At 38.7% G+C, this 13,842-nt stretch overlaps 1 protein-coding gene across 2 annotated transcripts in view; it reads left to right on the plus strand.

Moving 5' to 3' along the window:
- LOC136825236 (cytoplasmic 60S subunit biogenesis factor ZNF622-like) overlaps nucleotides 1-13,842 on the plus strand; it is a 405,172-nt gene that overhangs the window by 166,676 nt on the left and 224,654 nt on the right. For both annotated transcript variants that reach the window (XM_067081270.1, XM_067081269.1), the window contains exon 5: nucleotides 9,666-9,757. In XM_067081270.1, coding sequence (XP_066937371.1) covers nucleotides 9,666-9,757 — 92 coding nt within the window. The remainder of the gene's footprint in view (nucleotides 1-9,665; nucleotides 9,758-13,842) is intronic.

The raw sequence follows: 13,842 nt of genomic DNA on the forward strand, positions 1-13,842 counted from the left end.
TTTTCTTCTTTGTTGTGATTGTGTTTCTTTAGCTTAGTTCATTGTTACTGTTCCTTAGCTTAGTTCATTGTTACTGTTCCATCAAGTTCATGTATGCTTTCTCTTGCTTGCACCTAGTCATAATTTAATGTTTGTATTTAACTTCTTGTGTGTGTTGGTTAGTAGAGACCAGTTTTTTGCCATAACTTTCTGTCTTTGCCCTTTTCAAATTTGGGCACCTTTGTTATTGAAGGAAGGTTTAAGGGTCAGTAGCATGGATATAAAGCAAGAAGACCTGCCTTTTGTGGGGGCAGGATCATATGGCCTTGGACCCTTGATTTTGGTTCAGATAAGATCCAGTACACTTTTCTTTCTTTCATATTATTTCTATCCCATCTCTTATTTAATTACCCTTTTCCAGTCATTATGTCCAACCTCTGTAACTATAATTAAACTGCTGGTTTTCCCTCCAGCTAGACCCTTTAAGTCTTATGCATCATTTGATTGACTCTGCTTCCCTTTATCTTGTTGCCTAACCTGTCCAACTCCCTCTTTTCACTGGATATCATTGCTAGTATGGGAATTAATTTTTTAGTTTAATAGTTTGAGCTTCTGAAGATATTCTGGTATAAGAGATGTTAATATGGTTTTTCATATTGATAACTCAAGGGTGGAACCACCCTGTAGAGGTAGCCTTCGGATTCCTAGTTGGTTCATTCTTAGCTTAGAATCCTCAGCATTCTTTCCAGTTTGCCCTCCAATGTAATTAGGCTGAGGATGATTGCATTCTTGTAGTGCTTTCAATCCAATCAAGCAGGTTTGGTGTACACTTGTGCCACACTAAATTGGTGCCATCCCTTCAGTGAGAGTCAGCTCTCACAGATTTCATTAGTGGAGAAATTTTCAATGAACAGTTGGTGGTGTCCTTTTAAGATACACAGGTCATTTATTTTATTTTTTATATTTTCATAGTTTTTTGTGGATATTTTGCAAGCTGATCCCCATACCCGTGGACACCTGGCCAACATTGATGACCACCAAATGCACTTGAAAAGGGGATACAACAAAAGGAATTGTTAAGGGGGAAATGGTAACAACAATGCTCCTTATCTTGTTCCTTGTCCAGTTCAACAAGGATCTGGACGTGGTCGCAAAAGAGAAGAAGGTTCTAAAGAAAGTTTAGGTCTTGCTTGTCGTGTTTAAGCCGGATTCTAATGATAAATAATTTTATTAGGGAAGACAGCAACATAGAAGACTGATACATTTGAAGCTCATTATTCAGTATTGAGATGCTGTACTTGGGCAGACCCAGAAATCCCCGTTAGGAAAAGGAAATCTGTTAACCAAGGCAAAGAACCCTGCAGAATGATTGTTGAACTAATTAGTAAACTGAAATGTGTATTTCATGTAAATGTTAACCTTTCTCATTTGGTGGTTTTCTATAAAGAATTGTTACATTTCTAAAGAAAATTGCATAGAGTTATGGGATCATAATGTCATGGAAGTTAGAAGAATACCAGAAAGGGGAAGTAGAGGCAACCTGTTATAAATGCAAAGTAAGACTTACATCCTTTTTAAACAGATAGGCTTTAAAGGAATTGAAGATGCTGATAAAGCAACCAAAGCTTCAGTTTACTTTGATTAGGTAAAATATACTTATACAGTAAATGGCAAGAATTGTGGAGTAATGAATCTTAAAAAATAAATTAACACATTTAACCAACCCTTGGATTCTAGTGTTCTTCATCCAAAAGGAATTCTACATTGAAGGTAAAACGTATTATCTCGTTGCTGAATTAGTCACACCCATCAATACCTGAATGCAGAGAGTGCAAAACAACTCTTGCAATCAAGAATATCTATGGTGATTTTGTAACAACCAACAACAAATATCAAGGATGAGAAACAAATTATTAAAAGATAATTGGTCAGAACCTATAATTTTCATTTTACCCAATTTATTAAATATTTAATGATCTGCAGCACAGTACAGTAGGTCAACAAAGAATTGGCGTAGTTTCTTAATTCACTGTTCGTTATGGAAATATTGCCACATGCAGGTGACAGATTATTTACTTATCAATAAATAATATTTCCTTTCAAAGATGTCGTACTTGAAAAAATTTAATTGGAATCAAGTAGATGTATTCAACATATCAAAGATAATTATTTTGCAAAGTAAGGAAAATATATACCCCCACGTCCACGAATTCTAATTTTATTCTCAACTAAAGTTTCATGACAGCATGAGCATTTGGAAGTTGGCTTTGCTGCTGCTCGAGTCTTGACAGTGACCCATGGTATCGTACAGGACTGGGATATCATCAGTTTGTCACCTGCAGCCGATAAATAATACACTAAGCCTGTCAGTATTCTTTAATGGCAAAGTGTAATTCAACTAATTTTGTCCTTTGATCAGTAAAATAATTGACATGACACATTTAGTAGACCTAAATTTGACTTCTGATTTTGACATCTGATTAGCCTAGGTGTATTTTCAGCAGTATACTCTCTTGGATACGTAATGTGAATTAATATTTAAATTGACAATATATATATTAATATGCTGTATATGATTATTCCTATTCTTTTTTATTAGCCTTGTTCTCCTTTTTTCTTATCCTTTTCATTATTCTAAACATAATTTACTCAGACAGGTATCTCATGTCAAAAAGCAATCATAAGAAATCAAACAAATACAGTTTAGTCTTTTTGCAATTTAATTTGTTGCATGTCATCCTGTTTCATCCACACACATTGATTGGAAAGCTGTGGGAGTCAAAGCTGACAAATGCATTAAGACAAAAGGCTTATTGTACTTTCATAAAAGCATTCTTGGGTTAATCTTACTGTAGCTATTCATTTCTTCTAAATAGAAATTAAAGGTGGAACTATTCTTTAAGGCTGGTCCACGGATTCCAGGGAGTTCTGATTCTAGAGATAGGACTCTTGGCATTCTATCTGGTTTGCCTATAACATGATTAGGGTGGGAATGATTGTATTCTTGTAATACTCTTAGTCCTCGCAAACAGGTTTGGCTTACACTTAGGCTACTCTAATCATGTTGTGCCATCCCCTGTTGGTTAGGGTAGGGACAAGGACATTCAGAAGTCGGTTCTCACTTGTGCCATTGGTGGAAGAATAAGCTCCATGAAAGGCAAATGATATCTTTTAAAGCTTTCAGGTTTAATTATTTTTTTCCCGTTTATCTTTATGACAAGTAAAAATAAAGATTCAAGTGCCCCTGGGCCTTTTGATGGTGCTGTCTCAGCACAGTTGATGACTGCTGGAACCTCCTCTTCTGACAACCTTTGCTTAGTACCAAATGTAAAGAATTTGCGAGTGCTTCATGTAATAGACATAGCAGTGCACCTGTGAAACTATTTTGACAACTTTCCATCCCTTTGGAACCCTAGTTGAAATCCGGATGAACTTTCAAGAAGTCGACTTAAAATGGGAAGGATGGGTTACTTATGATAAATGTGAAGATGCCATAAAGGTTAGTAATAATATCAGTACCATGCAAATAAATCAGTCCATTATAAAAGGAGCTTTGACAGATAAAGTACCAAAAAATTTGGATATATGTGTACTATCTGAATGGGTTCAAGATTCTCGTCAGAAAACACAGTATAATACTCCATCCAGAACTCCCAAACCTCCTATGTGGCTAGTTGCTACAGCTAAAGAGGAGAACTACAATTATTACAAGTTCTGCAAGTACCTCCAGAAGCAGGTGAGAGGAATAAAGTGTGGAGAGATATCTAGGTTTGGAAATGGCACAGTGCTCATACATGCTAAATCAAAATCTCAAGCTCAAATGTTATCTGTAATGAATCCTTTTGGGCATGATATGATTATAGAAATCAGACCCCAACTGAGTTTTAGTTAGGCCAAGGTGTCAAATGAGCCCATCATCAGTATAAAAATTGAAAAAGACATCCATTGCCAATATGATAATTTTAACCTTTGAAGACCGTAATGTGCCATCCTGTGTAAACTTTGAAAACGAAAGAGTGCGAGTAAGACCCTTCCTCCCGAAACCTATTGTGTGCTTTGTTTCAAGTTTGGTCATTCATCAGGAGCGTGTAAGAACACAAAAGTTTGTATAAATTGCTCCGCCCTTGTCCATGGTGCATGTTCTGAAACAACAAAGTGTAGTAATTGTCAGCTCAACCATAAGGCTAATAATAAAAATTGTAAAGCATATAAATATGAACAGTCAGCAGTCAATAAAGCTAATGCTGAACATGTAAGCATTGGATATGCCAAACAACAATTGGGCCAGTCAAAGAGCTATGCAAGAGCTCTAAATTTGCTACCTCCCAAGGGGACCAGAGGAGGCACCTTCTCCTGCAGTAGGTGTATCAACCCCTATGGTAGGGGCCCAGGTATCTGGGTCAGGTGCTCAGTCACTGAAGGCAAGAGCATATTCCATCAAAGCAGGCAAGCTGCCTGTGGTTGGAAATGAGTCACCTCCAGATGATGAGGCTCTCCCGTCATCTCTTCCATCTCCTACTTTTAAACTAGTAAATCTATGACAGGCAGAATCTCTGCCTGATCTAATGGAGTCAGAACAATTAAGAAACCTCAAGAGAGGAAAGACTCCTTCAGGTTCTCCCCCCATGTACTCCAAATAAATTTGCTTAATATATAACTGCTATAGTGTGCTTAGCTCAAGTGAAGCTAGTACTTAGTGGAACCTAAAACCAAGGTAAAGAGATGGCTCAAATTACAACTTCAGATATTGATCATCCTCCTAAAGAAAATCAAACAGGAAATAAAGATCACAAGGGTAGCCATAGAACACCAAGTGAAAATAGCAGACGGAATCTTAATTTTTTCTACACAAAACAAACATGCCCCCAAACGACCAACATCATCTATTAACGAAAAAATAGGTAAATTAATTTCCCAACGAGATGTTATTAAGTTATATTTTGGCTTAAAAACACTTCGTATAACAAAAAATAACCTTGCCCCATATAAATAAAGTATCTAGAGATTCATGTACGCTAACTAGAAGCAAGAAAAGTGCTCTGAACTGAGTTAAACACGGCAAAATAAACTTAGAGCGTAATCAAATTCCAAACTAAAACATTGATTGCTATGATCGCAATTTATAGTACTAAAGCAGTATAATATATACAATGTTATTGGATACTGTGAATTAAAAGATGCATATTCGTTATGTTGATTTTCGTATAATACAATATTATGTGAATATAGAGTACATTGCAGTGTAGGCTAGGATACCGTATATATATGTTACAGTGAATCTGTATAATCAGGGAATATATATATTCTCTGATATTTTCAGGGAATGTACATAATGTCTGATTCACTTAGAGGATATGTATATTCCCTGAAATCTTTAGTGAATATACATATTCCCTGATTATTCGGCCTTATTATTATAGAGATTCCCTGAATCGTGTTTGGTATGAAAGAACAATGAAATAAATAGCTGAAACGATAAACAAAGCCTTGTTTTCACAATGTAAACTTGTATGGTATGGTAGAATAATGGAATAAATCACTAAAAACAGTAATACACTTCTGTAATATTTTATTTATCACATAAAACACTTGGATGTAACAAAATTTATTATGAACAGAAAATAAAACTTGTCTGTCACAAAATACTCATTTACAATAAAACTAGTAAAAAAATAATAAGGCGCATTCTAATATTTAGAAGGAAGCCTTGTTTTCACAATGCAAACTTGCATGACATCGTGAGTTGCATTTAACTTTCAGCTTAAAACATTTACATCGATTTGTTTGACAACGCTTTTGAACCAGCACAGTTGCATTTGGCAAACCTTGACCACCTGACTTCGACTCTTGCTGCACAGCAGTTCGGCTTAAACAATCCTATCGGTTGTCACATGGTCTTTTGAATACAGTTCATACGTACATAAATCAAACTGATTCCTGGTATATTTCCCACTCAGTATACCACTCTTCACTGCAATCGTGTAATTGTCATTTTCTTCAATATCCATAATTATTCCCATGATATTCCTTGATCCCCACGACCCTATCCACCATTGGTATCGGAATCGTTACATTGTTCCCGACGTTTCCACGGTCCATAATACGACGACTTCGCTTTAACCATACGCTCAGCTTGTGAAAGCTGTGCTCCGCACGCACGCCGCTGAGAGGTAATATTCTTTTGACGAACGGAGAGTGGTGATGTTGGTTCGACAGCAGGTGGTTCAGCAGTAACTGGTTCGACAGCAGATGGTTCGGCAGGAACTTGTATTACACTCACTACAATCCACATAATAACATAAAAATACAGTGTATTGAGGGAAATTTGTTATCCGTTCGACCATAAGGATACCCTACTGACTAACCTCTAATCACAGTCGTGCACAATACTCCCAGTGCAGTGACTTGTTCGACAGCAGGTGGTTCAGCAGTGACTTGTTCGACAGCAGGTGGTTCAGCAGTAACTGGTTCGACAGCAGGTGGTTCAGCAGTAACTGGTTCGACAGCAGGTGGTTCAGCATTAACTGGTTCGACAGCAGGTGGTTCATCTGAAGTTGTTTCTTCCGTAATTACTGCCAGCAAATCGTCCTCACTTTGGAGACGGTGAATTACATCATGTGGAAGAGCTGAAGTTGTCAGTCCTACTTTTGCATCAGATCCAAACAATGCAGCAAATGGTGACCTTCTAATGCCAGAATGGTAGCTAGAGTTTTTTTGAAACTGCACAAATTTTAAACCAACTGTCCAGTCTGTTGTATTATTATCACTCAACCAGGCTACCAACATATCTTTAATATCACAGTTTGCTCGTTCAACTGACCCCTGGCTCTGTGGATGTCTAGGTTTTCCATGAACCATTACGAGATCAGGCCAAAGCAGTTTTAAGTTCTGTAATAACACAAGCAGTAAACTCCGATCCGTTGTCACTTTGTAGAATTTCCGGTGCACCAAGTAAAAGAAAAATATCCAACAGCTGATACGCAACTTCTGCAGCACGTTTTGATGTGAGAGGTCTCATTACACAGAACTTTGTAAGGTGATCTTGGTAGACCATTATCCACTTATAGTTGCCTTGCTTCATTGCCTGCATGTCTACAAGGTCAACTTGTGATCTGGAGCCAAAGTTGTTTGTCAGAATAGGTCGAAAAACAGTCCCTTTGGTTGTTGGTCGCTTACGTTTACGCTGACATTCGATGCACAGTGATTTGTAAATAGATATTGCATCATGGGTAATATTGGCATACATTTTAGATAATTCCTTTACCATCTTATCGCGCCCTCCGTGGCCAGTTGCAATATGAGCACGCTTAATAATGTCGAATGTATCCTCCAATGTAGCAAAATAGATAGGATCTTCATTGGCACTCCGTCTTCTAATCAACTTGAGAACATCACCACACTTGAGGATCTCATACTTCTTCAGAAGGTAGTATTCATGAGGCGTCTTTTTGCCTGACTAGTCAATTGCTGTCAGTTCTGAAATAATTTCATTATACTGTTCTTTTGGAAGCAAGACAGATTTCTTTCCTTCACTTCTTTGGAATAATTCTTCCCGAAAATGTGCTTCTAAATCACGCTCAGTTGGATTTGCCATGGTGTTGACAGTAGGAAGGATGGCGTATGACTGGGGGTATAGCACCGGGGTTGGAAGGTGGTAATTAGATGGACTCCTACCATGGTTCGCTAGTTCAGTGGTTTACATTGTGTTTACATTCAAGTTTACATTGTGAAAACAAGGCTTTGTTTATCGTTTCAGCTATTTATTTCATTGTTCTTTCATACCAAACACCATTCAGGGAATCTGTATAATAATAAGGCCGAATAATCAGGGAATATGTATATTCACTAAAAATTTCAGGGAATATACATATCCTCTGAGTGAATCAGACATTATGCACATTCCCTGAAAATATCAGAGAATATATATATTCCCTGATTATACAGATTCACTGTAACATATATATGATATACCACAGTGTAGGCTAAGCTACTTCTTGTTTGTTATGTCGTGCCCACATTCATTTTATTCCCTTCTTACCTGCAAGATTCTTCTGAGTGCCGAAACAGCCGTCCACAGCGCCTCTCTCGTCGTCTGCCACTAACGAGTCTGCTATTTTGAAGGGAAATTATCTTAAAGTACTGATATCTCTCAGAAAGGCGTAATAGAGACGAGACAGTAGTTTCTTGCTTTAATGATGAAAGTTAACTACAAACTTAAGTACAAATTACTGTTACAGTTATGATTGCAAAATCACTCTTGTTAGACAGTTCAGTTTAGTCAGTTTGGGAGCATGAAAACAATGAGAGATATAACTCTCCTTGGTGGATGGAACTCGAATACTGCTCTACTCGCTTCTTGTTTCTGTGGAACCTTTGGGTTTTCTTGTAATCTCCAACTCTTCCTATTTCAGTGTCCCATTGGAAGATTTTATCTCTAAGGCCTCCCCTTGAACAGTTGATTGGGAAGGACGTTGGTGGGTGTTGTTCAAATCTCTCCTTAGAGGATTTGATTGGAAATGATCTCAACCCTTTAACGCCGACTGGACGTATTTTACGTTGACAAAAGTTCTGTCGGGTGCCAGGTGGACGTAAAATACGTCGACTACAAAAAGTTTTTTTTAAATATTTGCGGAAAAATACTTATAGGCCTCATTTGCGAAAAATTTTAAATTACGCGCCGTGAGGGATGCTGGGAGTTTACGGATCACGCTATTGTTTTGTTTACAAGCGTGACCCAGCTGCGCATGCGCGAATTTCTTTCTTATCCCAAAAGAAAGCATCAGCTAACTCTGCTGAAAATCAGAATAGAACAAAAAATAACTCATGGTTGTAGCTTTTATCAATTTTGACATATTTTCATATAAATCACGATAAGTGCCAAAATTTCAACCTTCAGTCAACTTTGACTTGACTGAAATGGTAAAAAAATGCAATTGTAAGCTAAAATTCTTACATTCTAGTAATATTCAATCATTTACCTTCATTTTGCAACAAACGAGAAGTCTCTAGCACAATATTTCGATTTATGGTGAATTTTTGAAAAAAACTTTTTCCTTACGTCCGTGCTAACTCTGCTGAAAATCTCAGAAATTCTTTAGTCACTTTGTCGTAATTTTTGCACTGTTTTATATTAGTCATTACATAAAGTTTTATATATGAAAATGTGTGCAATTTCATGTAGAATACAACAAAAAATGATCATGGTTTAGCTTTTATCAATTTTGACATATTTTCATATAAATCACGATAAGTGCCAAAATTTCATTCATTGTTAGCTTCAAGATTTCGGATCCAGTTACTAACCCTAGCAAATAGCATCTCTAGAAGTTTTAAGATCTCTAATGATTGTCTGGGCATAAGTCCATCCCGCCTGAGTACAGTAGCTACTCAGGCTAATGTACATTAATGGGTTTTTGGTGAAGCAAATGCAATTTTTGAAAAATAATTTGTTCACATAAAAGTCCATTGCCCACCTTCCAGCCCATCAAGCTATAGCTGATTCAGACTATGCAAAGAATGACTAATGTTCTTCAATAGAGGTGTTCAGAGACACAGATGCATACTCAGGTGGGTAGAAATGGGACATGTATGGGGATGGCTGTTACCACAGATTGGGCTAATGTGAAGTAATGGATTTGTATGTGAAAAAAATTAGTTTTAAGAGACTATATATTTTTCTTGAACAGATCCGCAGAAACCCAAAACAGCAAGTAAAGGAGCAGCGTATGATAGCAAATATGTGAATGAAGACAGTGATGACAGTAGTGAATATGAAGAGGTAGGTGTTATTGAGCCTTAAACTTGTGGTTTGTTTATCTAAAATGAATGTTCCTGCAAATTACAAATAGGTATTCTTTTTCTAATACTGTCCGTTAACATCCATTTGGGGGAAAGAAACTGAGTGGTGGATGTCTGATAAAAAAACAATTGAATTGCTAATCTAAAACAAACTAAAGTCAAGTAGGGGTAATTTCTTATCCTACTTACCAGTAGATTTATTTAGTAATAAGAGTACCCTTTGTTTACCTCATAAGGTTAACAGCATGTGATTGTAATATTGCACAACCTATAAGCAGTATTTCCATATGCATTCCTCAAATTGCACTCTGTAGGCATTGCACTGATTGTCTCTTTGGCCCCTAATGCTTTCCTTTTTACCTTGTATGCTGTTTTCCAGTCAAGTTTCCTTCTTTCTACTTATCTGCCAAGCTTCTACCCTACTTTATTGTCTCACTGTATTATTATTATTATTATTATTTTTTTTTGTTTTATCCATCACAGTCATCCTATTTGACTGGATTGCTTTTATAGTGTGGGGTTCTGGGTTGCATCCTGCCACCTTAGGAGTCCATCACTTTTCTCACTGTGCGCTGTTTCTAATAGCACTCTCTTCTGTATGAGTCCTGGAGCTACTTTGGCTTATAGATTTTCCAGGTTCCTTTTCAGGGATCTTGGGATTGTGCCTAGTGTTCCTATGATTATGGGTACAATTTCCACTGGCATATCCATATCCTTCTTATTTCTATTTTCAGGTTCTGATACTTATCAATTTTTTCTCTTTCTTTCTCATCTACTCTGGTGTCTCATGGTATTGCAACATCAGTGAGAAACACTTTCATCTTGATTTTGTCAATCAGCGTCAAGTCTGGTTTATCGGCATGTATCACCCTATCTGTTCTGATACTGTAGTCCCAGAGGATCTTTGCCTGATCGTTTTCTATCACTCCCTCAGGTTGATGTTCGTACCACATATTACTGCAAGCCAGCTGGTGTTTCTTGCACAGGTTCCAGTGGAGGGCTTCTGCAAATGAATCATGCCTCCTTTTGTACTGGTTCTGTGCAAGTGCTGGACATTTGCTGGCTATGTGGTTTATGGTCTTGTCTTTCATATTGCACTTCCTGCATATGGGTGAGATGTTATTTCCATTTATTGTTCTTTGGACATATCTTGTTCTTAGGACCTGATCTTGTGTTGCTGTTGGCATTCCTTCTGTTTCCTTTTTGAGGTCTCCCCTCTGTAGCCATTGCCATGAATCATTGCTGACCAGTTCTTTAGTCTGTCTCATGCATTGCTGTGCCATTCCTCTGTTCTGTTTTTCATTCTCCTGTCCCTGTATATATCTGGGTCTTTGTCTACTTTTTATCAGTCCCTCTTCCCATACACTCCTTAGCCACTCATCTTCACTGGTTTTCAGATATTGCCCCAGTGCTGTGCTCTTGATATTGACACAGTCCTCTATGCTTAGTAGACCTCTCCCTCCTTCCTTTTGTGTTATGTATAGTCTGTCTGTATTTTCTCTTGGGTGTAGTGCTTTGTGTATTGTCATGTGTTTCTAGTTTTATATAAGTGACCAAGCAATTGATTAGCTACTAGTTTTCTACATGGCAGTCTAACAAAATTCAGATTTATACGCTGGCGCTGCTGTCACTAGTGTAGGTGACAGGGTCCCGCCCACTTTCAGGACTGATAAGTACAACTCAGCATAGAGGTTCAGTTCATTTTCTGCCGGCTCCTGATTAACATTGGTGGTCTTGTGCGGTCTCTGCTTCATCTTTTTTGCATTTTTTGCCCTGTATTTTTGGTAAAGCATTCTCTTTCACTTTTTTTGTGGTGGCTTTTCCGATCTTAATAATATCGTTAGTTAACTTTATTTCTAAAGATAGACAAATATGTCAGACTTCAGCTCTTCAAGCATTTGTTATTGCATTGATGGGTGCAAAATTAGACTTGTTAAAAGTGGCTTATGGTTCACACACTAAGTATGGCAAGTGTAGGGTCAGGAATGTAGTAGAAAGCTTACATGCTTGGAGTGTCAGGATTGGGAAGATAGTAAAGGGAAGACCTTGAAGTGTCAGTGTTGTGAGCATTGAGGAGGTGGCTCTCCGTCCTCTGGAGCTCCTAGACGAAGGTCAGTGTCCCGCTCCCCCACACCGGGAGAAACATACCGTAGGTCCAAGGGAGGCCAGCGGGGTTTGCCCACGGGCAGTCACCCCCCCCTCCGTTGAGCCTGTTGCACAGTCCCAGGCTTTGACAGAGTGCCATTGGAAAGGCGTTTCATTCAGTGCTTCTCGTCTGTCGTTGGAGTCAGAAGACTTTGCCGGACGCAAGGCATCAGCGGCATTGATCTTCTGTCTCTCTGCCTTTGAAAAGACACTCCAATGTAGTAGACATCTCCCCTCCTCCTGTCAAGAGATGTAAGGAGGCTAGTGTTAGTCTTCAGCCCTCCTGCAGTTTCGTCTTTCGAGTCACAAGTGCCCGTTTTCATCGTGAAGTGACATGATTCTTCAAGTAAGCACCTGTCACTGTCTGCTAAGCACTCTTTCAGCTCAGAGTGCCCCTCTCTTTCCCTCGCTTGGCGCCCACTTTGTCAATCTTCCGCACCCGACTGCTCAGCACCAACAGTGGAGCGTTCGGCAGCAACACTTTGGCACTCGGCATCAACAGTGGGCACTCGGCACCAAATTCAAGCACTCAGACCCAGCTTCCTGGCGTTCAGCACCAACTGTGGAGCATTTGGTGCCAACATTTGGGTGCTTGGCGCCTCTTCCTTCTTCATCAGCTCAGGAAGATGCTGCTTTAGCCCCAATTAAGCATCATGTAAAAATAACCAAAAATGACAGATAGTAGTGTCTAATCCATAGTTTTTGAGGTTGCTGAGATGAATAGTGACACTCCCAGTGCCCTGTAAGTTGAAGTTCAGCCCTGATAGGAAGGGGGTTGGGAAGGAAGTGACAAATAAACATACCCGAAAACGACAGATATTAGCGTCTGAGCCATAGTTTTCGAGGTTGCAGAGATGAAGAATGAAGCTCCCAATATCCTTCAGGTCCAAGTTCAGCCCTGATTGGAAAGGGGGTGGGAAGGGGATGATATGTAAAAATAACTGAAAACAACAAATATTAGTGTCTAATCCATAGTTTTGAAGGTTGCTGAGGTGAATAGTGATACTCTCAGTCTCCTTTAAGTCCAAGTTCAGCCCCGATAGGAAGGGGAGGTGAGAATGATGGGAAGGGGGGACATAAAATTAACTGAAAACAACAGATATTAGTGTCTAATCCATAGTTTTCAAGGTTGCTGAGATGAATAGTGACACACCCGATGCCCTTTAAGTCCAAGTTCAGCCCTGATAGGAAGGGGGGTGAGAAGGGATGGGAAGGGGGTAACATGTAAAAATAACTGAAAACAACAGATATTAGTGTCTAATCCGTAGTTTTCAAGCTCACTGAGATGAATAGTGGCACTCCCGATGCTCTTTAAGTCCAAGTTCAGTGCCGATAGGAAGTGGAGGTGAGGGGTGAAATATCAAATGTATAAAATGCTGGGCAATGTAATTAAAGCAACTATCTTAACAGGAAAGGGAGAGGGAGAGAGAGAGAGAGAGAGAGAGAGTAGAAGGAGTGTTGTCATTCAGAGTTTTCTTGGGCAGCACCATGTTGGTCATTAGTATATATATATATATATATATATATATATATATATATATATATAGTATATATACAGTATATATATATCATCATCCATCCAGGTGCCATATCCCCAAGGACGTCGGGCAATCATGGCTCGCCACTCCTCTCTATTTCCGGCTCTCTGCAGCAACTGAGCTGCAGACATTCTTCCTCCAGTCATTCTCACCAATCCATCCATATATTTTTGTCTAGGTCTTCCTCTTGGCCGACTTCCATTGATTTTACCAGTGAGAGAGAGATGTTCTAGTTCTTGTCTTCTCACTATGTGACCCACAAACCGCGCTTTGTCTACCTCTCCACTGAAGCCAAAAGTTCTCTCTCAATGCCTACTCTCTAATACCTGCTCATTAGTTTTCCTTTCTGTCCATGATATTTTCAGCATCCTTCTCCAAAACT

This window comes from Macrobrachium rosenbergii, chromosome 37 (genome assembly GCF_040412425.1).
Source record: "Macrobrachium rosenbergii isolate ZJJX-2024 chromosome 37, ASM4041242v1, whole genome shotgun sequence".
NCBI classification, from domain to species: domain Eukaryota; kingdom Metazoa; phylum Arthropoda; class Malacostraca; order Decapoda; family Palaemonidae; genus Macrobrachium; species Macrobrachium rosenbergii.